Source organism: Wickerhamomyces anomalus, assembly GCF_001661255.1.
Source record: "Wickerhamomyces anomalus NRRL Y-366-8 unplaced genomic scaffold WICANscaffold_6, whole genome shotgun sequence".
Lineage (NCBI taxonomy): Eukaryota > Fungi > Ascomycota > Saccharomycetes > Phaffomycetales > Wickerhamomycetaceae > Hansenula > Hansenula anomala.
In genome coordinates, this window is record NW_017567115.1 from 966760 (window position 1) to 989302 (window position 22543).

A 22543-nucleotide genomic window follows, 5' to 3' on the forward strand; every position below is an offset into this window, starting at 1 on the left:
CTGCTTCTGGTACTTCAGGGACTTCATCAATATCAAAACCTGCTGTCATTCCAACTGACTCTACAAGCTCCCACTCAAGTATGTTCACAACTACTTGGACTGACTCAGCTGGTCTAACTTCTACTGGTATTGTTAGTGAATACCCAACTACTGGTACAGATGGTGTTGTTGGTACAGGTACTACTACTATCCCAATCACTGCTTCTGGCTCTTCATCACACTCAAGTATTTTCACAACTACTTGGACTGACTCAGCTGGTCTAACTTCTACTGGTATTGTTAGTGAATATCCAACTACTGGTACAGATGGTGTTGTTGGTACAGGTACTACTACTATTCCAATCACTGCTTCTGGCTCTTCAGCTAGTGGGTCATTATCATCCAGTTCAGGATCTTCAGTTCCATCTTCAAGTGGTTCTCTCAGTGCACCATATATGACTGGTTTCTTGCAGGATGGCCAACCACATTGGAATATAGTTGTTCCTGGTAGTTTGGGTCCATGGTCATCTGTTGAAGTTCACTCTACCAACGATGGCTCTCATTATGACTTAACTGACTTACAAATGTTAGTTGACGGTGTTGTCGTGTCAGGTCCATCTAATTTAACAAAGAACTCTTATGAGGCATCTTTTGAAGACATCATTGAACGCTCATCAAATTTGGTGTTCTCTGTTTTTGCTCAAGCCATTGCTGGTAAAAACTATACAAACAATGTTGAAGTTGCTATTAATACAATTGATGATAAAAAATTAGTTAAGAGGGCTGTTCTGAAGTTTTTGTTGTCTGCAACCATCACTACCGATGCTTCATCTATTGGTTCAAGCACTAGTGCTCCATCAAGTTCTGAAACCTTGTCATCTGGGTCAGCTTCTGGTGTTGCGTCAGATTCGGCATCAATCACTGGTGGTGGCTCTTTTAGCTCAAGTTCTACTGTTGGTGAGCAATCAACTACTGTGATTACTGTTACTTCATGCTCAGATGAGAAATGCTCTAGTGTTCCTATTACCACTGGTGTCACTGCTGTTACTTCCACGGTTGAAGGTATTGTTACCACGTATACTACATATTGTCCATTGACGTCTATTGAAGCTCCATCTACAACAGTTGTTACCATCACATCTTGTTCAAGTCATGTTTGCTCTAAGGTAACTGCAACCACTGGTGTCACTGTTGTTACTGAGACGAATGAAGGAACAGAAACTATCTATACTACATACTGTCCGATAAGCTCTATTGCCCCATCCCCAGAAAATCCAAGCTCGATGGGATCAACTGCTGCACTCGTTTCAACTACTGGTGGTGCTTCTAACGTTCCACAAGGTGGTAAACCTGAATCAGACGTTGGCTCTTCGCCTTCAAAGTCTGGTCCAAATGGTAATGCCCAATCTGGTTCTGTTGTATCACATGGAAACGTTGGTGCTTCCTCTAATACTGCTGCTACTGCTCCTGTTGGATCAAATTCTGGTACTGCTCCTGTTGTCGCTCAAGGTTCCCATAACTCAGGTGTTGCTATTGATTCCACTTCTACACAAACAGTTCTTGCCACTGCTACTGTATCAAATGGTCAAGTATCAGCTGGAAAGGGTTCCTCTTCTTCTGAAGTTGCTGCTGTCAATGGTGCCTCAACTGTAGGTGCATCGTCTACCAAGTTAAACCCAGAGGCAAGTACATATGAAGGTGCTGCTGGAAAGAACATGATGCTTTCTTCACTTGCCGGTGTGATGGCTTTCTTTATGCTTCTTGTTTGATATATTTATCTTGGTGTTTTGTTTTTTACGATCAAATGACTTCATTAGTTCGTTACACTCTATTTTCATTTTCTATTTCCCCTCTGATATTCTCTTTTTCTTTTTCTTTGAAGTGTCTTGTTCTCCTCTTGACTATATTGTTTGTCAAGATATCCAATCTTCTTTTTTCTTTTTATAAGTACCTGTTATCAATAATTTTGCGTTGATGTTTTTGTTAACTAAACACATTCTAATTTTATATATTTTTTCTGGCAAGCTATTACATTCTGCTTTTGCCTAATTATTAATAAATTATATTGTTTGAAATTTTTAATATTAAGATATTATATAAGCTGGAAGCCTGAGTTCCAACACAGCGAGAAGCCATATATATTATATACTATAATCGACCAAGCGGTTCGTGCGTAATTACATAATTAATCCTCATCCAAGTTCATTTAAATACATCAACTATAAAAAAAAAAAAAAAAAAATATATAATTATAAATAATATATCATAATTATATTTATAACGTCCGGCTTATAAATATATAATATAATGTCGCGTCGATCCCACGAGTTATATTATTAAGGCAGAAAATCGAAAATATTGAATTAGTTCTACATTGGTGGATATTGCCGGCGCCTAAAAAAACGCTACTTCCATATTGACCAACGGAAGTACTGTACATTGTGGGCAGACCACCAATCTACACTTCCTTCGGGGGTTTTCTTACATTGGGGAATGCGACACAAAGTTTGTTGTTGGTTCACATATATATAAGTAGTTATTCTGGTTATATTGTAATACTGATGCGTCAATATTCATCATATTGGTCGATTGAAAAATTCGCGAAATCTGGTGAAGGTTACAAGACCGTGCGACAATTGAAAGAACGTCGTCCAGCTCGCAATATTGATCCTGTCCTAATAACCACCATGAACACGCCTGCCCCGGTCCAGCTTGTGCCACAAGAAGTCGTGCAGGCTTACTTGGATCTGACGGCCCATAACTCACCGTTCAAGAACATTCCAAGATACGTTCCAACTGACATCAAGTATTCCGGTTATGGGTATTATAATCCTCCAATATCAGAAATACACCAAGTGGTACTCTTCCACTTGAAAGCTAAGGTCAACGGTACCGCAGATCACACTTTCAATTTCCTTGCAGCACAGCAGGCAAAGGAAAGTAAGGAAACTAAAGAAACTGATCCATTTACATTGAAATCACTTTCTGTTTGTCTCCCTATAGTACTTGATAAAAAATACATTGTGATTCGTCGTCAAGCCAAAGCAGAGGCAGCTGATATATTCACACCACAAGAAACAAAACAAGCTTTTATTCATCAAGATAATTTTTTCCAACAAACCAGATTCAAGAAAAATAACCTAGAGTTCAAACTATCGAAATACACCAGTTATGATCCTGAAAGTGTGTTAATACTAAGGATCAGATATCAAGTCTTGGAGCATTTGGACGAAAGTGTTATGCATATATTTGAACACATCAAAAAACCACATCCAATGAAGGTCATAAGACTTTTCGATTATCCTGAAACTATTTTCGACCATAATAAGGAAGAGTCAAATCCAACCCGTCAGTTTTTCGTCATTGCTAAAAGGCCTGCTGATCAGAAAGAAGTTCCAATTCCTGTAGAGTTCAAAGAGCCAAATGTTAGATGTATGGTTATTGATACCAGTGGTTGGAAGTAGATTTGGTCAAATTTGACATTGATTGACATTTCAAAAGTTCTTGACTTCTTAGAGAGACTCTACCTTATTCAAATCTGTCAAGCAAGAATAAAAATTATAGGTATCTCTATATCAATTTACAACAAAGCACTGGACATGATTTTGATTTTTGGTTCTGCGAAATTCAAGTCGAAAAAAAATACGTAGATAACGGATTTGATTCAAATTTTAACACACCTTTAAATCCTTCACACTAATAAAATCCAATTGGGATATGGGTAATTGTGATTTCTGACACCCGGGTCTCTTGGAAAGGGGTAATTGCTGGATCCAAATTGATGCACTTAATTATTGGTTGAATTGAGGTTTTGAGGTTGCCCCTTGTGGTTGGTGTAAACTTTATTCTGCACAATTGATCAATTGATTCAACGCTCAATGGATCTGAGTCCATTTATAGGTGATGGCAGGGGTAATTATGACCATTATAATGATTAGCATGCCTCAACGCTTCTGTTTTCGAGTGACTCAAAATTGAAAGTCTCCGTGTTTTGATCGTGTCTGATTTTTGCCTACAATTCTCCACTATCAAATGGCCATCACCATGATGTACAGGTGATTAAAAACACCATCATTTCTTGGATATACACCCAGATCACAAGTTACAGCTGGCAAATTGCTATATAGCTGAATCTCGATCGTTACAGGGTTACAGGATGAAGCCGTTGGTTTTGTTTCTAGGATATGATTTTATACGAAATATTTTGCTGTCCAAGTGCAATTACTTCAAAGGTTGATGTTCAATAAGCAGTTACTATACTTGGGGCAAGGATCTTGCTCACCTCGAATTAAATATGCTTCAAGTGGGTCAAAGTTAGTTGTTAATTCGGAACTTCATCCAGTCAGGGATCACACACACATTGTTTTTTGCGGTATGATATACGATAAGGCCATATCTGATACCCACCCGGCAAAACAATCATCTATTGGTTAAATAAAAGGGTGATTTTAAGAGCAGCTAATATTTATATATCACAATGGACTATAAAAGAGTCAATAAATTCCACTTTTTTCAACTCTTTTACAATGATTTCTTGTCATCAACACATCTCAACAACTGTCTGATAATGAAATTCTCCACTGCTCTTATTGCTTCCTCTTTAGCCATACTAGCTTATGCTAAGCCAATTGCTGATGCTCTTCCATGGGCTCAAGCCAATCCACAAGCTGCTGCTGCTGCCCAAGCCTATGCTGATGCCTATGCTGAAGCTATTGCCATTGCTCATCCAGATCCAGAAGCCTATGCTTTAGCTGCATCTGCTGATGATTGTGCGGATGTTACTTGTCATATGAACTGTGGTATGATGATTATTGCTGGTCAAGCTTGTTCAGAAAACGAAAATGATAACTACTCTGGTCCTTATACCCCAGGTTGTTTGTGTGATGATGCTAAAGATACCAATTTCCAAAAATACTATGACGCTTGTATGAATTGCGGTTGGACATTATGGAAATACTATAGCCCATATTTAGAGCCAGCCTTAAAAGATTGTCATGCATCTTACCCATCCATTTCAACTGAACCAACAGGTACTTCAAGATGTTCAACAACTTTGACAAACTCTTACACCAAAGAAACTGATATCAATTATTCAAGCTTCATCTGAGCAATCAGTACATTACAGCTTGGAATTTATTCTCTTTATATTGCTAGTTTTTACATATGAATCAAGAACCAATTTGAATTGAATGGTAAAAACTTAGAGTCACTCGTAGACTATAAATCTTTGATCTCGATTCTCGATCTCTTGTCGGAGATTGTTTTGATAAGCGTTAAATCCGTGATTAGATAATTTTAAGATTACGTAACTAAATTGAAAAAAAAATTTATGTACGAATCCGATGTAACATTTCAACTTGAGAATCAAAAGATTCCCATAACTCCAAGAATAATCGACAGAATATTCAATTATAATGGGTAAAAGACTTAAATCAAAACCAGGCAAAGCTTCAGGAAAATCACTGAAGGCTGCTTTAGTGCGTCACCAACTAGTTGGTAAACCAAAAACAACGTCAGCTACAACAACATCAACAAAACCAGAGGAATCAAAGAAACCTAAATCATCTCAACAAACAGAACAGTCCAACAAGACATTCATTCCATTTACCAAAACTGATACTGTTCTGCTTGTAGGAGAAGGTGACCTCTCATTTGCTGTTAGCTGTATCAAGTCAGGATATGTAGATCCTACAAAATTGATTGTTACAAGTTATGATGCTTCACCAACTGAATTGATTCATAAATATCCAAAAACTTTTCCCCAAAATAATGAATTTCTGAAAAAAGAAGGGATAGAAGTGATGTATAAAGTTGATGCAACAGATTTGATAAGGTCCATGAAAGTTAAAAAGACCAAAATTTTCCCTAAAGTTGATTTCATCGTGTTCAATTTCCCACACACGGGACGTGGTATGAAAGATATGGATAGAAATATCAGAGATCATCAGCTATTAGTTCTTGGCTATTTTAAATCTAGTATAGAATTATTTGGAAATTTGGAGAAGAAAAATACCAAACCAAGTGATTTGAATGTTATGGGTAAAGAAGAAAAAGAACCAAAGATTGTATTGTCAGTTTTCGAAGGTGAACCATATGATTCATGGAATATAAAATCACTTTCAAAGACACTTGGATTAAAAGTGGAAAGAAGTGGGAAGTTTCAATGGGGTGCTTTCGAAGGATACGAACATAAAAGAACAAATAGTGAACAAAACACAACTAAAGTTGCAAGTGAAAGAAATGCTAAGATATATGTCTTTGAAAAGTTTAAAAAACAGCAGAAGAAGAAAGTTGCTGAAGATAGTGATGAAGAATAAGCTGTATACAAAGAACATGAGTGATCAATGAGTATTTAAATGTATTTGTAGTCATCAAGACCACTTCTATTTTCCTGATGTATCGAAGGCCAAAGTAAAGTCATGTACAATCATTTCCTGCAAAAAAAAATTTATATCCAATATGTATCAACTTTTCTGATGTTTTTTTTTCATTTTTCTGTTCATGTACTTGAAAATATTAAAACTTTCTTGATCCCTTTGATAAAAACTCTATATATAAAAATCTGATAATGTTAAATGTAATAAGTTAAGAATTGTGAAGAATAATAATAAAAACTATAATAATAATAAAAACAATAATATATTAGTTAGTCATGATATAATTTAAGCAGTAGCAGCTAATTCATCGATAACTGCTTTGGTAAATTCTTGAGTTGAAGCATTACCACCAATATCTTTAGTAGTGTTTTTACCTTCTTGGATAACTTTGTAAACAGCTTTTGAAATTCTATCAGCACTTGAATCTAAACCTAAATGTCTTAATAATAAAGCTGATGATAAAATCATAGCAGTTGGGTTAGCAACACCTTTACCTTGGATGTCTAAACCAACGTGTCTTGAACCTGGTTCGAAAACAGCGTATTCTCTACCGTAGTTGGCACCTGGAACTAAACCTGGACCACCAACTAAAGCAGTACCAATGTTTGATAAAATAGCACCATATAAGTTTGGAGTGACTAAAACATCAAATTGTTGTGGGTTTGAAACAGCTTGCATAGAAGCGTTATCAACAATGATATCTTTAACATTGATGTCTGGGTATTGTTCAGCACCGATAGTTTTAACAGTTGATCTGAATAAACCATCAGCCAATTTCATAATGTTAGCTTTATGAACAGCAGTAACTTCTTTTCTGTTGTTTTTTTTAGCAAAATCAAAAGCAAATTTAGCAATTCTTTCTGATTTGAATTGAGTGATGATTTTCAATGATTCGACAACACCTGGAACAGATTCATGTTCTAAACCTGAATATTCACCTTCAGTGTTTTCTCTGATTAAAACTAAATCAATACCATCTAATCTAGTTTTAACACCTGGGATGTTTTTAATCAAAGTTAAAGAAGCATAGATATCTAATTCTTTTCTGAAGGCAACGTTCAATGAACCGTGACCAGATTGGGTAGCATCAGTTTTCCAGATACCTTTTAAACCAACTTTGTTTCTTTTCAATGATTCAACAGCTTCTCTGACACCTTCCTTTGAACCTTCTTTACCGGTAACATTGATTGTTTCCCAGTCAATTGGTAAGTTTTCCTTTTTGAAGATTTCAACAACAGAATCAGTGATTTCTTTACCAATACCATCACCTGGAATCAAAGTGACAGTGTAACGACCACCGTATTTCTTTGGCAATAGGGAGTCAGAAACCGCGGTAGCGAATGTTCTTCTTGATTGAGATTTGAAACCGGCTCTTAGCATTGTGATGATGATGAAGATGTGTGAAGAGTTGTGGGATGTTCCTGACGTGTTTTGTAAAGGTGTTTTGAAGATTGTGTTTAAGGATTTTTTGATTTTGGTTTTTCAGTTTTTCGATTTCTCGAGATCGCATCGGAACCGATTTCTTAAAGCGCTATTTGCCCGTTAGGAAAATGGCAGTAGTGCTTATGTAATATCGAAACACTCACGTGATAATTCTTTAGTGGCACGCGGATCTGCCATTGTTTTATTTTGATAACATCTTGAAAGCTAATCATATCAGTGTCAACATCAGAGTCTATAACCAAGTTCTGGCTATGCCACCATTCAGGCAAAAGAGAAACCCAAGCTCACAGAAGCCTAAGAGAGTCAGTAAAGCATGCACGAGTTGCAAAAGAAGGAAAATCAAGTGTAATGGTGAAAACCCTTGCATCAATTGTATAAATTACAATTGTTCATGTACATACCCTGGTCAACGTCTTCTCCCTCCATCAGCGTCATCATCAGCGCAGTCCTTGACTAGCACATCATTAGGATCAAAGATCAAAAAAATAACAGAAGCTATTCAAAATCTGAAAGAAACTGATCCTAGAGTATCAAATATGATTGACCAATTAGAAAAACTCTTGGATGAAACAGAGTCTCTCAGGAACGGTGATTCAACATCTACTAGCAGCAGCTTGCTTTCAAGAGAATCAGACTTTACCAACGATGCTTTACATACCCGATTTTCCAATTATTGTACTGGTAGCAAAATTATAGATGAATATTTCGGGGCGAATTCACTGTACCTGCTACTGTCAAATGGTGGAAGGCAATGGTATATTGAAACATGTACAGGATTTGATCCCTCTTTCAAAAAGACACTTTCTGAATCTTTGTTGAATGTTTTCTTCTTTATTGATATGGTGGTTGATGAGAAATCTGGTGTCTGGGTGAATGTTACATCTACTGAAGAGCTAGAGAATCTACTAGAAATTGATTTTATTGAGGAAGCTTATATTGAAAGCCTTATTGATAGCCATTATGAAGAAATTTCACAATTTCAGTATCAAAATTTTAAGTCTCAACAAGAAATCAAATTGATTAGCAAAGAAATTTTCAAATACAAAAAACATTTATTAGAAGATACAAGTTGTCTTTTCTTTTTGAGCTTCTTATTAGAATGTTCCTCATTAGAATATTCCAAAGCAATATCCTCTGATGATTTAGATGATTCAATAAAAATCAAGCTGTTTTTGAGAAGTCTAATTAAGTATTGTGTTCATTTGATTAGAGCTATATTCTTCTCCAATAATAAAGTTGAGGACCTTGAAGGAATGTTATTATTTTTGAAATTTTCAGACTCAAAGTACATTGACACATACCTATCATCTTTGCTAGATTATTCAATTCATGTTGTGAAAGAATTGGGGCTACACAAGATGGAATACTATGTTGGACTTTCAGAAGAAAAAGCAGAATTAAGAAGGGAACTATTTTGGGAGTTTTACAACCTTGAAAAAAAGCAATGCCTTTTAACTGGTCAGAGATCCTTGTTTGATGATGAAGAGATTACATGTTTCTATCCTAATGGAATTCATGAAATAGCAGAGAAGGCCAACACTGGAAGTGGTATAGATCTCACTGGAGATAATGTTACAGACTACATCAGGTATTATGAGATTGAATTCTACAGATTTGTGCACCAGGTCCAAAATATTCTAGGGAAAGGAAGAATACAATTAAGTTCAATTTCAAGTATGTTGGAAGAGTTAAAAATGTTGAAAGGCTCTATTGATCCAGCTATAAGGCCAGGAAATAAAATTTTGGATGAAAACCCATTAGAACTCAATCAATTCCAAGTTTTGAAAGTTCAAAAACTCCATGTTCAGTACAACACTATTTACTTTTTCATCATTTCTAGCTTCACAAGTACAAAGCTGCATGCTCTATACGATGAATCTGGTCTAGAGTGTTGCTTCAATATTCTTGAAACAATTTTTGAGACAAAAGTTTGTGACTTTACTCCAGTTAATGCACTTACCAAGAATGGAATAATAGCTTTTCTTTATATGATTGAGTCGTTCTTGAGAAACCCAAAGCAGACTAAAAGCACACAGATAATGCGATATCTTATCAAGTTTCAATTTAGAATGGTTGAAGGATCATCTTCTTACCATTCCATGTTTTGGAGAATCACGAACGTGATTGCCAATTATATGCTTGAACCTTGTGTTAGTATATATCTTAGTGTGAAGGGGTCATCAGTTCCAGCATCATTGGGATTACAAATTCGTGATTACCATGATAGGCTTGCCAAATTTAAAGATGTGATCAGTTCTTATAGAAATCAGCAGTCTGGAATTGACCTTAATGCTGATGAACGTGCTTTCTCAGATTTGATTGCACCTATTCAGGACCTGACAAGTGGTAAGAAATTGCTCTTCGTTGATTCAGAAGCTTCAGATTCACCAGAAAGTTAATAAAATCGAGCCAATTATTCGAAAGATAAAAGACGTAATTTATAATTTTTTTCACTGTTCCGTGGAACATCCTCCGTGGAAAATTGCGGCTTACAAATTCCGCTGGTTTTTTATCAGCCTGACTTCGAGGAGTCGAGCGTTGAAAAATGAGATTGTCAACTATAAAATGAAGTCTAAATCCCACAATGGCATTGTATTGAATTAAATAAAAAGTCAGAACTTATTATTGATATGGCACCAACTAGCACAGGACCTTTACTACGAGACCCATTGGGCAAAATAACAGAACCAGTCATCGTTGAGCTTAAGGATGGCTCAACGGGAACCATATACCCAATATACTCTGTGGATGATGTTCCAGAATCATTATTGAGATTCATGCACAAAGAAATGAATGATGAGATCGAAAGAGGTAACACATATCCTATCTATGATATCTTTTCTCAAAAAGACTTTGCTGATTATTGGTTTTTTTCATTTGTTGCAATCATGATTAAAGGCGAGAACCCCGGCTTACAAGAAGATACCAATTGGGAAAGTGAGTTTTTGGGGACTTATTACGTTAAGCCAAATTATCCAGGCCGTTGTTCTCATATCTGTAATGCAGGGTTTGTCGTGAATCCACGCATTAGAGGTCAAAGCATAGGAACAACACTTGGTAAAAATTATTTGAATTGGGCACCAATTTTAGGATACACTTACTCTGTTTTTAACTTAGTTTTTGAGACCAATGTTGCTAGCTCAAAGATATGGGATAACTTGGGATTCGAGAGGATTGGTTATGTTAAAAAAGCTGCAGTGTTGAAAGGTTATGACGAACCAATTGGTGTAATCATTTATGGGAAGGATCTTGTATGAAAAATATTGGGATAACCATTCACTAGAAAGTTGAGAAGACCAAGTATGTATAACATCTGAATCCAAGTTATATATAACTTGGATATACAGCTAGCTGATCACACCTTTCTCAGCATCAACCAGCATATCATGTACAAATAAGCCCCCTACTAGAATATAAATACATTTCCTCATAAAGACCTAGCTTAATTTGTTTTGTGTATTAATCAATAATAAAGCTGACTCATAGATGCTAATTAACTCATAGACCAGCATATTCTATATTCAGCATCAGCATCATGACAGCTAGCCCACGTCGACTTGAGTATATAATCATAAACGAGAATAACGCAAGTAGCAGCTACGCAATATTATAACCAACTTACACTGGTAGAGAACACGGAGAGAATAAAGAAAGTATAGAACTGATTACAAGTATCAGATAAGAATAGTTGATCAACTACGATGCCATAAACCTTTATGGTACCAAGATGTAAAGGAAAAGAGTAAATCCCCCAGATCCCACACAATCAAAATGATTGAAAGCCCCCAGTACCCATACTCCAATTGAAAAAGTCTCCTGGTCCCACAAATAACTAATATAATCAAATTCCCCTATACCCATGAGATTAATAATAGTAAGAATAGCAGATCCCAAAGCAAAGACGAATAAATCAACCATTCGCAAAAGTTTGAAACATAAGTTTGAAGTAAGTCCAAAGGGCAACCAAATGGGGAAACAGTAACCAAGAGCAAAAGTGTCAACAGTGGAACAATCCAAAGACAAAATGTTAGTAAATGAATAATTCAATGACTGAATAATAAATAAGAAAACAAGAGTAATTGATGATACCAATAAAAGAAAAGGTGAAAGTGAATAGCCTGGCAACGAAACAAAAGAATATCATTGGAGTGACCCAAAGATGAGTTGTAAAAGAATCCAAGTAAATCGGGATCTGACTTTCTTTTAAAGTTTTTCAAATAATTCAGTTTAAGCACAAAACACAAAACCCAAAGTAGCCACAAAACACAAACACCATAGTAATTGAATTTCTCACCTAAGGAAACCACAAAAACGATGAAGACAATAGATGATTCATCATCAACAGTCTACAAGCCCACTTTCTAGAAACAAAAGGAATACCATATTCACCAGGTTCCACCCTTTCCCCTTTTCAATAAAAAGAGATCCATTACCGGCCTTCCAAACCAAGAGTTGACGGTTGTTTATTCGAAACGTTGTAACGAATTCAAGAATTCGCGAAATTGTTCGCGAAGCCGCGAATTCGATCTGTAACTAGTTTTTTTTTCCAAAAAGATCAAAGACGAAGAACTGCGTGAACTACTATGAACAAATCAATAAAGACAACGCAATCAACCATGACAGCTGCTGCTACTGCTTACAAAAGCCTTTACGATCAACTCCTCATAAACACCAAAGCTGCTGTCAAGAAGCAAAATGCACAGACTTTGAAAAAAACATTAGCATTGTTGAATTACCAAAGACTAAATGCCATCAAGAGTAAAGAAGCTGATAAATTGATCCAAATAAACAAGGACATCAAAAAGGCAAATAAAGAAACTGAGGATCCACAAGTAGAAGTTGACTCCATACTACTTGAAGGGTTGAAAGTCACAAAAGAAACACCAAAAAACATTAAACATATTCAAGATATTGCAAATTTTCTATCATATCAACGCACTTACCAAGAATTGATTGAAAGATATAATCCTGGTTTGACAATGACTCAAGAGGATAAAGTTAGAAGAACAGCCAATAGAGTCGGTTTAGATCTACCAGAGGATCTTAAATAGATTACAATCATTGTACATAAATTATACAGTCATTAATGAAACAAATAAAAAAACGAAAAACAGGTACAAAAAAAAACAGAATAACATATTGTAAGAAATCATAACTTCATCGGTCTGAGGATAAGAAAAATCTTTTTAGCTTGCTCACGTCTTGATCACTCAGATCGCTTGATTCATTCTCACTATCAGTCCATTTAGTAGAAGAAGTTGGAATCAATGGGATCTTTGGAACAAATTCATCAGCTCTATCAGGTTCACTCCTTATTGGGATAAGTTTAATTCCTGATAGTTTGAAGTTTTCATTAGTTTGATGAATGTTCTCTTTCCGTGTTTCAGAGCTGGACCTTGATTCATCTGAGAAATCAGAGAATGAATTTGAAGATTTATTTTTTCCATCCTTTTTTGCCCTTGAGACATCATGAAGTATTGGACTCGAAGGATAATCTGGATAAACCTTTTCTTCATCTTCACCAAATTCAAAGTCATCATCTTGATAAACAACTCTGTTCTGATTATCAGTTGGAACATCAGACTCCTCTTTCATATAACGATCTTCTGTTGGAGTGAAAAATGCTTCAGAATCTGAGCTTGAATCTAACTCTTTGGATACTTCCTGTTTCAATTTCGGGATATTTTGAGGACTCGTTTGATGTTGCTGAAATTCACTTTCAAAATCTTCAAAATCCTGATAAACTGGTTCAAATGTAGCTGATTTACCTTTTTGAGTGCTGTCTGTAAATTCAGCAATTTCTTCCTGAGTTAGGAGTCTACCACCATCATCTTCACTATCATCTCCTTGTCCACCTTCTTTCTCATAGTAACCTTTATGTTTTTCTGCTTCATCAAGTCCATCATCCCCAAGATATCCTTCATCTTCTGAATATCCCTCTAAAGGTGAACTTGATAGATTGAATTTATTGCTGATGCTTTTCCACAAGAAATTGCCAGAAAAAAACGATGGTTTAGCTGGGCTTTCTGGAACAGTAGGTTCAAGAGTTTGATTATTCAAAGGAACACCTTCAGTTAGATTCTCAAGCGATTCTTTAGGCAAATTGGAGTTTGATGAGTGCGGTGCTGCTGGAAGACTTGATTCCCAGGTACTGATAATCTCTGAAAGGCTTGATTCCTGTGAACTGACAATCTCTGAAAGACTTGATTCTGGTGAGCTGACAATCTCTGAAAGGCTTGAGCTCAACAATCCAGGTGATTTTGAAACCTCTCGTACCAAAGTATCATGAGAGTTTGTTTGGTTATTACCAACATCATTGCCCCTTGCCTTCTTTTTATTTTTAATCGAACTTAATCTTGATGTTATCCTTCTTTTCTTTTTGATCTGTTTGTGCTGCTTCTTTTCATTAGCTATCACTTCAGCTTTTGTAAGTTCACCCAACGTAGTTGGTTTAGGTCTTTCGAATGTGTCTATGCTAGTGAATTTCTTAAAATTCTCTGAAACTGCCAAATAATGCCTAACAGGTTTTCCCGAAGTGGTCACAGTATCCACTTTATAATAACCCTCATAGACTGCTATATCTGATTCATTATGTTGAGCTCCCTGGCAACTAGCCAGATGTTTTTTCATGCGACGTAGATGCCTCTGGGTCCATGCAACCTTCTCACATGAATGACAAACATATAATAATAAAGGTTCCTCCTTGCAATACTCAAGTTTCTTGTTTATAATCATAGTATTGTGTTCACCATTGTCAGCTTTGTAGTAATTGGGAGTATCTATTTGTGACGCAAATGTTTCAATTGCTTTATAAATTTCATCAATCTGATCTCCCAGTTCTTTTCTTCTTTTCAGAACAGCATATACCTCATTTGTGAAAGGGTTCAGCAGTTTTCCAGAGTCTTTATCAATGATAAGATTCTCCTTTTTCTTAATTATGAGGAACCCGCCAATAATTACGTCAACAGCACTATCATTGACTAGTGAGATATTCATACCAGGTGAAGTCTCATGAGCTTTATTGTCCATATCATGTTTAATACAGAAAAACTGCATTCTCCCTTTTGTTTTATAGCAATACCCTTGAAATTTATGATATCTTTCCTTCGCAGGTTGTGAGTTAGTCTTCTTCAAGCACTCTAAAGAATGACCTGATGGTCTTGTCAAAGAACCTCCGAATGATAAACAATTGGTACAAACATATATTGGATCATCTGAAATCTTGAGGTTTTTGATTTCATGATCAACAAATCTCACATTGGCCCCGTTTTTGGGTAAAATATAAGGGTCTGATGATTCTTTTCTTTTTAAACATTTCTTTAAAGCTCTCACCATTGGAAAATAGTAAGGGTCTTCTTCACCTTCTTTCAACAAGGTTGCGATCTCTTTTTCTGTAAGGATTTTGGGTCTTTTGGAATCTAGTGGTTCGATGAAAACATGGGTCTCCTCATCAAAGACGAAGCAATCTGTGACAATGGTTTGGTTATCCTTGGTCTTTTGTTTGGTGTTAGTTCATTTGATAAAAGAGCAAAAGCATCGTGAAATACTCACATAAACCCGAGGACCACGATCGTATGAGTCTTTCGACATTTATGAGTTCATGAAATAGCCAGATACAATTGAGTTGAAATTCATTAAATTAGAAACCGTTTCAAAAAGGGGATTTGTTCCAGGTTGTGTCTATTGTTTTTTTTTTATCAGGCTGCTGCCATGATAATACGTGTCAGTAAACCTACAATAAACGGTTAAGTACCTGAATTAATTAAAAACTAAATCATCTTTCACTTTTTTTGCTTCTTCAAAAGCTTATCTATGGCCCCTGATGAAGCTTTAGCATCTTTTCTCTTTTTAGTTTCGACCTTCTTGTCGTATTTGTCCAATTGTTCTTTTCTTTCTTTGGCTCCCAATTTTTGTAGCTCTTCGTTTTGATCTAAAACTTCTTGATCATCAACAGATTTTCCAGTTAAACTTTCTAAAAGTCTGTGAAAGAATGTTAGTAGATACTCGCTGAAATATAAAGTCAATACTCACTTGATCTCATCACCCCATATTGACTCATCTTTGCCCACTGGGGTTTCAAGGACAATTGGTAATCCTTCTAATCTCTTAGAATTTGCGATAGCTCTAAATATTTCCAGTCCTAAAAACCCATAACCTAACCTCTGATGAAGATCTCTATTAGCACCCAGTGGAGCTTTTGAATCATTTAAGTGGATGGCTGATAAATATTGAGCCCCAACAACTTCGTCAAATTCATCTAAAAATTTATTGAATAATTCTTCGGTACGAATGTCATATCCAGCTGCAAATGTATGACAAGTATCAATACAAACACCAACACGTTCCTTTTTCTCCACCAAATCAAGAACATCTTTTAAATCTTTCAAGTTTGAACCAATTAAATTCCCATGACCTGCCATATTTTCAATAACAATCTTTACGAAACTAGTTTCTTCAATTGCTCTATTTATATTTTTGGCCAATTTTTTGATAGCATCCCCATGATCACCATCGAGACTTGAACCTGGGTGGAAGTTGTATAGACCAATACCCAATTGCTCGCATCTTTTCAAATCATCAATGAAACCACCATATGCCTTATCTTCCTTTTCTTTGTCTGGGTTTGCAAGGTTGATGAAATATGACCCATGGGGCAAAATGTCACTTTCGTTTGTTAGGAAATTGAGGTTACATGAGATCATAAGCTTGATACATACGTTTTTGGGTCATAACCATGTTCCTCACATAATCTTTTGAACTCAGAAGCTTCTTTTTCAGTTATTGCTGGTGATTCCCATTTTCTAGGACTTTTCAAAAATAAAGCAAAACTATTAGCTCTTTGGAATGGGCATTAGTACAATAACTGGAGTTTCATAATTGAATTACATACCCGATATTTCTAGCATTCAAAACAGAGTTGGAAACACCTATTCATTATTAGTTTTTTAGTTCAATTGAGCTCCATTGTCCTTTACTCACCACCTGAAGCTCCGACGTGTGCTCCGAATTTGTACTTTAGTCCAGCGACTTTGGTGAATTTAAAGCTTTTTGGTAAATCTTTTTTACTAAAATATATGTCAGCAGTTTATTCTATCATCAACCATCCTTTGAATTCAACTCACGGTGGCATTTTAGATCTCTGATACGATATTGTCATTCAATGATCCATATCCAAAAGTTCGTTCGATAACTTTTTTTTGACCTGGGCCATCGCGAACGCGTCTTGCTCGAAAAACATCTACGTTCTGAACTCTGGAAAAACACGTATAAACATTTATTAGTTGCGTTCATTTTCTCTTTGTCTTTTTGTTCTTCTTTTTAGCTGCCTCTTCAGCTGCTCTTTTCTTCTTGGCTGCTGCTAATTGTTCTGGTGTCTTTGGTGCTACTTTGAAGAACCCATCTAATCTACCTTGGGTACCAGTTTTTAGACCTTTTTGTAATCTTTTAATACCAGTTCTGATACGATCTTCAGAGAACCCCTTTTCCACAACCATGTACTTGATTAGCCCTTCTTCATTTGGTTCTTTCCATTTCAATTCAATATCTTTTGGATCCAAAACATCAGGATTCAAAAATAATTCTCTTGCTCCTTCATATGGCCATTCTTCGGGCACTTTATATTTAGAATCAGGGTTTGACTCAACATGTTTTATGACACCTTCAATTGTACCGTGCTCTTTGATCAATTTTAAAGCTGTAACTGGACCAACACCTTTGATTGAATCACAATAATCACAACCTAATAAGATACATAAATCAACAAATTGTTTTTGGTCCATATCCAAGCCTTCCAATACTTTTTCAATATCAATTTCTTGAATTGGTTCCTTACGTTGTTCACTAAAAGTTAGATGACGTAGTAAGAAAGGTGTTTTATAACATAAAGTATCCATATCTTCAGAAGCAGCAGCGTAAACTTTACCAGCTTTAGCTAGAACAGCACATTGAGCTTCAGCTTCACAAGGAGCATTAACATAAGGTATACCCATCAACTCAAGCAATTTTTTAGCTTCTTCATTTTGTTCTCTTGTAACTCTAACTGTTCTTCTTTCAAATTTTGCAATCTCTTCAGCTGTACCAGTTTCTCTAATTGCATCTGCACTCTTGGTAGCTTCATCTCTACGAGCAAGACGTTTGTCTAATTCGCTCCCTTTCAAAATTGGTGGTTTACCATCAAAAACATAAACTGGTTTAATTGAATAATCAATCATACGTAAAGTTCTGTAAAACATACCCATCAAATGAGAAGTAGTTTCACCATCTTCACTGGTCAATTGTTGACCATCTTGTTGTCTAACAGCAATCAAGAATTGGTATAAACACATAGAAGCATCCTTTGAGGGTTAGTAAAAGATTGAATCTTAAGAATGTAATTCTACTTACAATGGCAACTTTTCTACCAAAGAAAGTTTTAATATCACTTGATCTTGAAGCAAGTGGAGCTTGTTCAGTAAGCAGCTTGTTTAACCCTGTAGAGCTGTCAGTACTGACACAATCAAGTTCATCAATATATTTACATACCTTTAATACCCATGATCACACACGAATTGGCTTAACTACTCGAACTCTTCAACAAGTTGAAATGTTTTCTTTTGAAGACGCGTCTGGAAATATTTCATATCATCGTGATTTCGCGAAACTTGTTCTTGACAGCATTTTTTGGCTGGGAAATTTCAATTTTAGGTACTAAAAACTGCAATACGCATTTTTAAAGAAGTAAGAAAGCTCGTACAATTATACTATATTGTTCTTTCCTAATAATCACTGTTTCAGTCTCCCAACTATTCATTTGACCATGTAACGTCTTGAAACTTCATCTACATATTACCCTCTCTTGATATTTCAGTGCTGGGCTTACATAACACAGGCCAAAAAATCAAAGAAATAAAAAAAAAAACGAACCTGCTGATATAAACACTGAAGTCAAAACAAAATTGCACCAAGTCAAACACTGATCTGATCAATTGATCACATTTTCACTCTCAAGTCATCATGTTCGGACGCTCAAACACTAGCACGGGCTTTGGAGGGTTTGGATCCAACACAGGGTCTGCGTTCGGCTCAAATAACAACAACAACACTGGATCAGCATTCGGGGCTAGTTCCTCACCATCATCAAATACTGGTGGTGGTATCTTTGGAAACGCTAATAACTCTGGTAATACATCTTCATTTGGTGGGTTCGGTGCTAACAACAATTCTACAAGTGCATTCGGAGCCAAACCTGCTGCTACTGGTGGTTTGTTTGGTAGTAGTACCAACACAAACTCAACATCTCCTTTTGGTGCTAGCAATACAAATACAGGATCAACTGGATTTGGTTCAGCTTTTGGATCGAATAACAATACAGCAACAAATACAGGAGGTGGATTATTTGGATCATCAAATACAGGTGCAACTGGTGGTTTCGGTGGTTCAACAGGTGGCTTTGGTTCCACTGCCCAGACTGGTTCACCTTTTGGTGGTGGTGCAACCAATTCAACTTTTGGTGGGTTGGGTGGAGCTGCCACAACTAATCAAGGTACTGCTGTCAAACCTTTTGAACCATTTACAGAAAAAGATGCCACTTCTGGTACCAATTTTTTCGAAAATATCTCAGCTATGCCAGAATATAAAAATTTTTCATTTGAAGAATTAAGATTACAAGATTATGAACAAGGTAGAAGATATGGAAATCAAGCTGCTGCAGGTGGATCTTCAGGTTTTGGAGCCACTTCTTCTTCACCATTTGGTGCATCAACAACTAATAATGCTTTTGGAGGTGGTGGCTTTGGCTCAACAAATAACACATCGGGTGGATTATTTGGAGCAAACAATAATGCTAATAATAACACAACATCAGCATTTGGTTCAAGTGGTGGATTTGGATCTACAAATAACACTGCATCTGGTGGCTTGTTCGGATCAAACAACAACAATACTACAGGTTTTGGTGCAACTAACAATAATACCACGGGAGGCTTTGGCTCCTCATTCGGGGCTAAACCATCTGCATTTGGCTCTAATACAAACAGTACTGGTGGTGGTTTGTTTGGCTCATCAAATACAAATACTGGTGGATCACCATTTGGTGCATCAAACACAAATACAGGTGGTGGCATGTTTGGTAATAATAACAATACAACTAATGCTTTTGGCGCATCAAATACAAACACTGCAGGGGGTCCTTTTGGTAGTACCAATAATACTCAACAAAATGCAGCTTTTGGTGCTTCATCTTCAAGCCCGTTCGGCTCAAATAACCAATCAAAACCTGCTTTTGGTGGTGGATTTGGTTCTAATAATAATGCGGGAACTTCATCATTTGGTAGTGGGTTTGGCTCAAATAATAACAGTTCAACTACTGGTGGTGGTCTTTTTGGTAACAATAATAACAATGCTACATCAGGAGGGTTATTTGGTGCCAAACCTTCAACACCAGCTCCAGCACAAAACACAGGTGGATTATTCGGTGCTAAACCTGCTGCATCCGGGGGTGGTTTGTTTGGTAATAATACTAGCAACACATCTGGGGGAGGATTATTTGGCTCAAATAATAATAATAATAGTAACACAACAGGTGGGGGTTTATTTGGTGCAAAACCGGCTGGCTCAACAGGGTTTGGTGCAACAAACACAACTACACCAAGCACTGGTGGTGGATTATTTGGTGCAAAGCCTGCTGGAAATACTACAGGTGGTGGATTGTTTGGAAACACTAACAATAACACTGCTTCTACAGGATTTGGTAGTGGATCTACTGGTGGTGGACTATTCGGTAGTAATAATAACGCTACTACTAATGCTTCTACTGGCTTTGGAAGTGGAACCACTGGTGGATTGTTTGGAAATAACAACAACAACAACACAAATAGCACATCCACAGGATTTGGAAGTGGAACAACTGGTGGATTGTTTGGTAATAACAATACCCAACAACAACAATCAGGATCTTCATTATTTGGGGGGTCTCAAACTGGAGCTAAACCATCATTATTTGGAGGAAACCAGCAACAGCAGCCACAACAACAACAATCTGGGCTTTTTGGAGGTAACCAACAACAGCCACAACAGTCAAGCTTATTTGGAGCACCACAAAATCAACAACAATCCTCTTCATTATTTTCACAACCTCAGCAATCTCAACAAAACGGTGGGTTATTTGGATCTGCACAAAACCAACAACAACAACAACCAGGTCAACAGCCTTATCAATTGGTTGCAACTATTGATCAAAATCCATATGGAAATAATCCATTATTCAACTCAGGTGCTCAAAACAATGTTGTTAGTACAACCCCATCTGTTGGACCAATGGCCAAGCCTGTTAAAGTCGAACCAAAGAAACAAAAAATTACAAACATTTATAGATTAGCACCAAAACCATTATTTGTGGCTAAAAAGGACATTGGTAAGATTAATGGTGTAAATGGTAATGGTACTGGTGTTTCAATTAACAATACAACATTACAACTGATTGGAACGGGGGATAACACAAAGAATGCGTTCTTCAATCAAAATACAGATGATGCTATCTTAGCAAGCGAAATCTTCACACCAAGAAAGAATTATAAGAATTTAGTAATTGATAGATCAAGATCAAGATCAAGAGAACCATTAGAAACTTTGGGTGAATATAATGATAATAGTTTGACACCACAAAAAGTGATTTCTTTCAATACTACTAATAACAATGATGAAAATAAGGTTAACAATAAACTTTTGTTCAAAACTGAAGAATCAAAGAAAAATGGTGAGAAACTTGAAGATGCTAAGGGTGAAAATACAATTTTGAATGAGGCTTCAAAGAAACCAATTATCCAAACAAGAGATGAAGATACAACAGCTGTTGATGAAGAAGGATATTGGATGTCACCAAGTTTGGAAGAATTGGAGAAATTATCATTATTGGAATTGCGAAAAGTTTCTGATTTTACTGTTGGTCGTAAAGGTTATGGTAAGATTGAATTTTTAAAACCAGTTGATTTAACTTCAGAATCTTCATTAGCAAGAATTCCAGGTGAAGTTGTCGTTTTCATGAGACAATCATGTATTGTTTATCCAGATGAATCTGAAAGACCTAGCAAGAACGGTGAAGGTTTCAATTTACCTGCTAAAATCACACTGGAAAATTGTTACCCAATTGCCAAAGATACGAGACAACCAGTTAAAGATGCTTCGCATGATTTGGTGAAGAGGCATATCAATAAATTGCACAATATTCCAAATACTAAGTTTGTTTCTTATGATGTTAAAACAGGTACGTGGTCATTCACAATTGAATCAACAGTTTGAATCTGATGTATATAGGACATTTTCATATAAGGTGTTTCTCATCCCTAAATTCGTGTGCAGTAATGTATAAAGAAATTGACAATAATTGCATTGAAAGGTTATAATCTAATTTTCCCTCGTGATGAAATGTGACAAAAAATTCTCAAAGTAGTAATTTCGTTTCCAGTTATTCAGTATCGTTACCATGGTTACATACTTAACTAAATGTTCTAAACTTCCATAAATTGAGCCCAACCTTTTTGAAACTAATGAATTATGAAGCTATTTTTAATTAATAAACCATTATTCTATTTTATAGTCTCAAATAGGATTTGAGTACATCTAAATGTACCTATCCAACGAAACATCGTTTAGAAGTACAATTACCGGATTGGGATTTATGGCAGAATTATCACTCGCTGCAAATACAATACCAAGAATTTAACGTCGAAGATTATGGATTACAGAGATTTTAAATACAGCCAATTCTC

At 36.1% G+C, this 22543-nt stretch overlaps 11 protein-coding genes across 11 annotated transcripts in view; 7 read left to right on the plus strand and 4 right to left on the minus strand.

The window, feature by feature from the left end:
- The window catches only part of WICANDRAFT_97184 (uncharacterized protein), a 6379-nt gene extending 4470 nt beyond the window's left edge, over positions 1–1909 (plus strand). Inside the window, exon 2 of the mRNA XM_019186570.1 lies at positions 208–1909. Within this exon, the coding sequence (XP_019036973.1) occupies positions 208–1748 (1541 nt within the window). The 3' untranslated portion in view covers positions 1749–1909. The remainder of the gene's footprint in view (positions 1–207) is intronic.
- Positions 1910–2540: 631 nt separating this feature from the next.
- Positions 2541–3443, plus strand: WICANDRAFT_81095 (uncharacterized protein; the record flags this gene model as incomplete). The annotated part of the gene is made up of 1 exon (XM_019185175.1): positions 2541–3443. One exon carries the CDS (start codon positions 2541–2543, stop codon positions 3441–3443), a length of 903 nt encoding a protein of 300 aa, XP_019036974.1.
- A 1103-nt stretch (positions 3444–4546) lies between these two features.
- WICANDRAFT_65114 (uncharacterized protein) lies at positions 4547–5086 on the plus strand (the record flags this gene model as incomplete). The annotated part of the gene is made up of 1 exon (XM_019183858.1): positions 4547–5086. One exon carries the CDS (start codon positions 4547–4549, stop codon positions 5084–5086), a length of 540 nt encoding a protein of 179 aa, XP_019036975.1.
- A 1061-nt stretch (positions 5087–6147) lies between these two features.
- On the minus strand, positions 6148–7782 carry IDH1 (isocitrate dehydrogenase (NAD(+)) IDH1). The gene has a single exon (XM_019186571.1). The coding sequence runs from the start codon at positions 7734–7736 to the stop codon at positions 6642–6644; it is 1095 nt and encodes a 364-aa protein (XP_019036976.1). The 5' UTR covers positions 7737–7782; the 3' UTR covers positions 6148–6641.
- A 553-nt stretch (positions 7783–8335) lies between these two features.
- WICANDRAFT_81099 (fungal specific transcription factor domain-containing protein) lies at positions 8336–10198 on the plus strand (the record flags this gene model as incomplete). Its single annotated transcript, XM_019185176.1, has 1 exon — positions 8336–10198. The coding sequence occupies one exon, from the start codon at positions 8336–8338 to the stop codon at positions 10196–10198; it is 1863 nt and encodes a 620-aa protein (XP_019036977.1).
- A 231-nt stretch (positions 10199–10429) lies between these two features.
- On the plus strand, positions 10430–11056 carry WICANDRAFT_85867 (N-acetyltransferase family protein; the record flags this gene model as incomplete). The annotated part of the gene is made up of 1 exon (XM_019185961.1): positions 10430–11056. One exon carries the CDS (start codon positions 10430–10432, stop codon positions 11054–11056), a length of 627 nt encoding a protein of 208 aa, XP_019036978.1.
- A 1359-nt stretch (positions 11057–12415) lies between these two features.
- Positions 12416–12850, plus strand: FMC1 (Fmc1p; the record flags this gene model as incomplete). Its single annotated transcript, XM_019185957.1, has 1 exon — positions 12416–12850. The coding sequence occupies one exon, from the start codon at positions 12416–12418 to the stop codon at positions 12848–12850; it is 435 nt and encodes a 144-aa protein (XP_019036979.1).
- Positions 12851–13923: 1073 nt separating this feature from the next.
- WICANDRAFT_97192 (uncharacterized protein) lies at positions 13924–15433 on the minus strand (the record flags this gene model as incomplete). Its single annotated transcript, XM_019186572.1, has 1 exon — positions 13924–15433. A coding segment is annotated over exon 1 (973 nt), but the record flags the coding sequence as incomplete, so codon positions are not given.
- Positions 15434–15436: 3 nt separating this feature from the next.
- On the minus strand, positions 15437–16929 carry APN1 (DNA-(apurinic or apyrimidinic site) lyase APN1; the record flags this gene model as incomplete). Its single annotated transcript, XM_019184220.1, has 6 exons — positions 15437–15779; positions 15831–16463; positions 16517–16636; positions 16690–16726; positions 16779–16864; positions 16922–16929. 6 exons carry the CDS (start codon positions 16927–16929, stop codon positions 15581–15583), a joined length of 1083 nt encoding a protein of 360 aa, XP_019036981.1. The 3' UTR covers positions 15437–15580.
- A 157-nt stretch (positions 16930–17086) lies between these two features.
- Positions 17087–18333, minus strand: RAD27 (multifunctional nuclease RAD27; the record flags this gene model as incomplete). The annotated part of the gene is made up of 3 exons (XM_019184221.1): positions 17087–18133; positions 18183–18268; positions 18321–18333. The coding sequence occupies 3 exons, from the start codon at positions 18331–18333 to the stop codon at positions 17087–17089; spliced, it is 1146 nt and encodes a 381-aa protein (XP_019036982.1).
- A 422-nt stretch (positions 18334–18755) lies between these two features.
- On the plus strand, positions 18756–22389 carry NUP116 (FG-nucleoporin NUP116). The gene is made up of 2 exons (XM_019186573.1): positions 18756–22167; positions 22191–22389. Exon 1 carries the CDS (start codon positions 18792–18794, stop codon positions 22071–22073), a length of 3282 nt encoding a protein of 1093 aa, XP_019036983.1. The 5' UTR covers positions 18756–18791; the 3' UTR covers positions 22074–22167; positions 22191–22389.
- Positions 22390–22543: the final 154 nt, after the last annotated feature.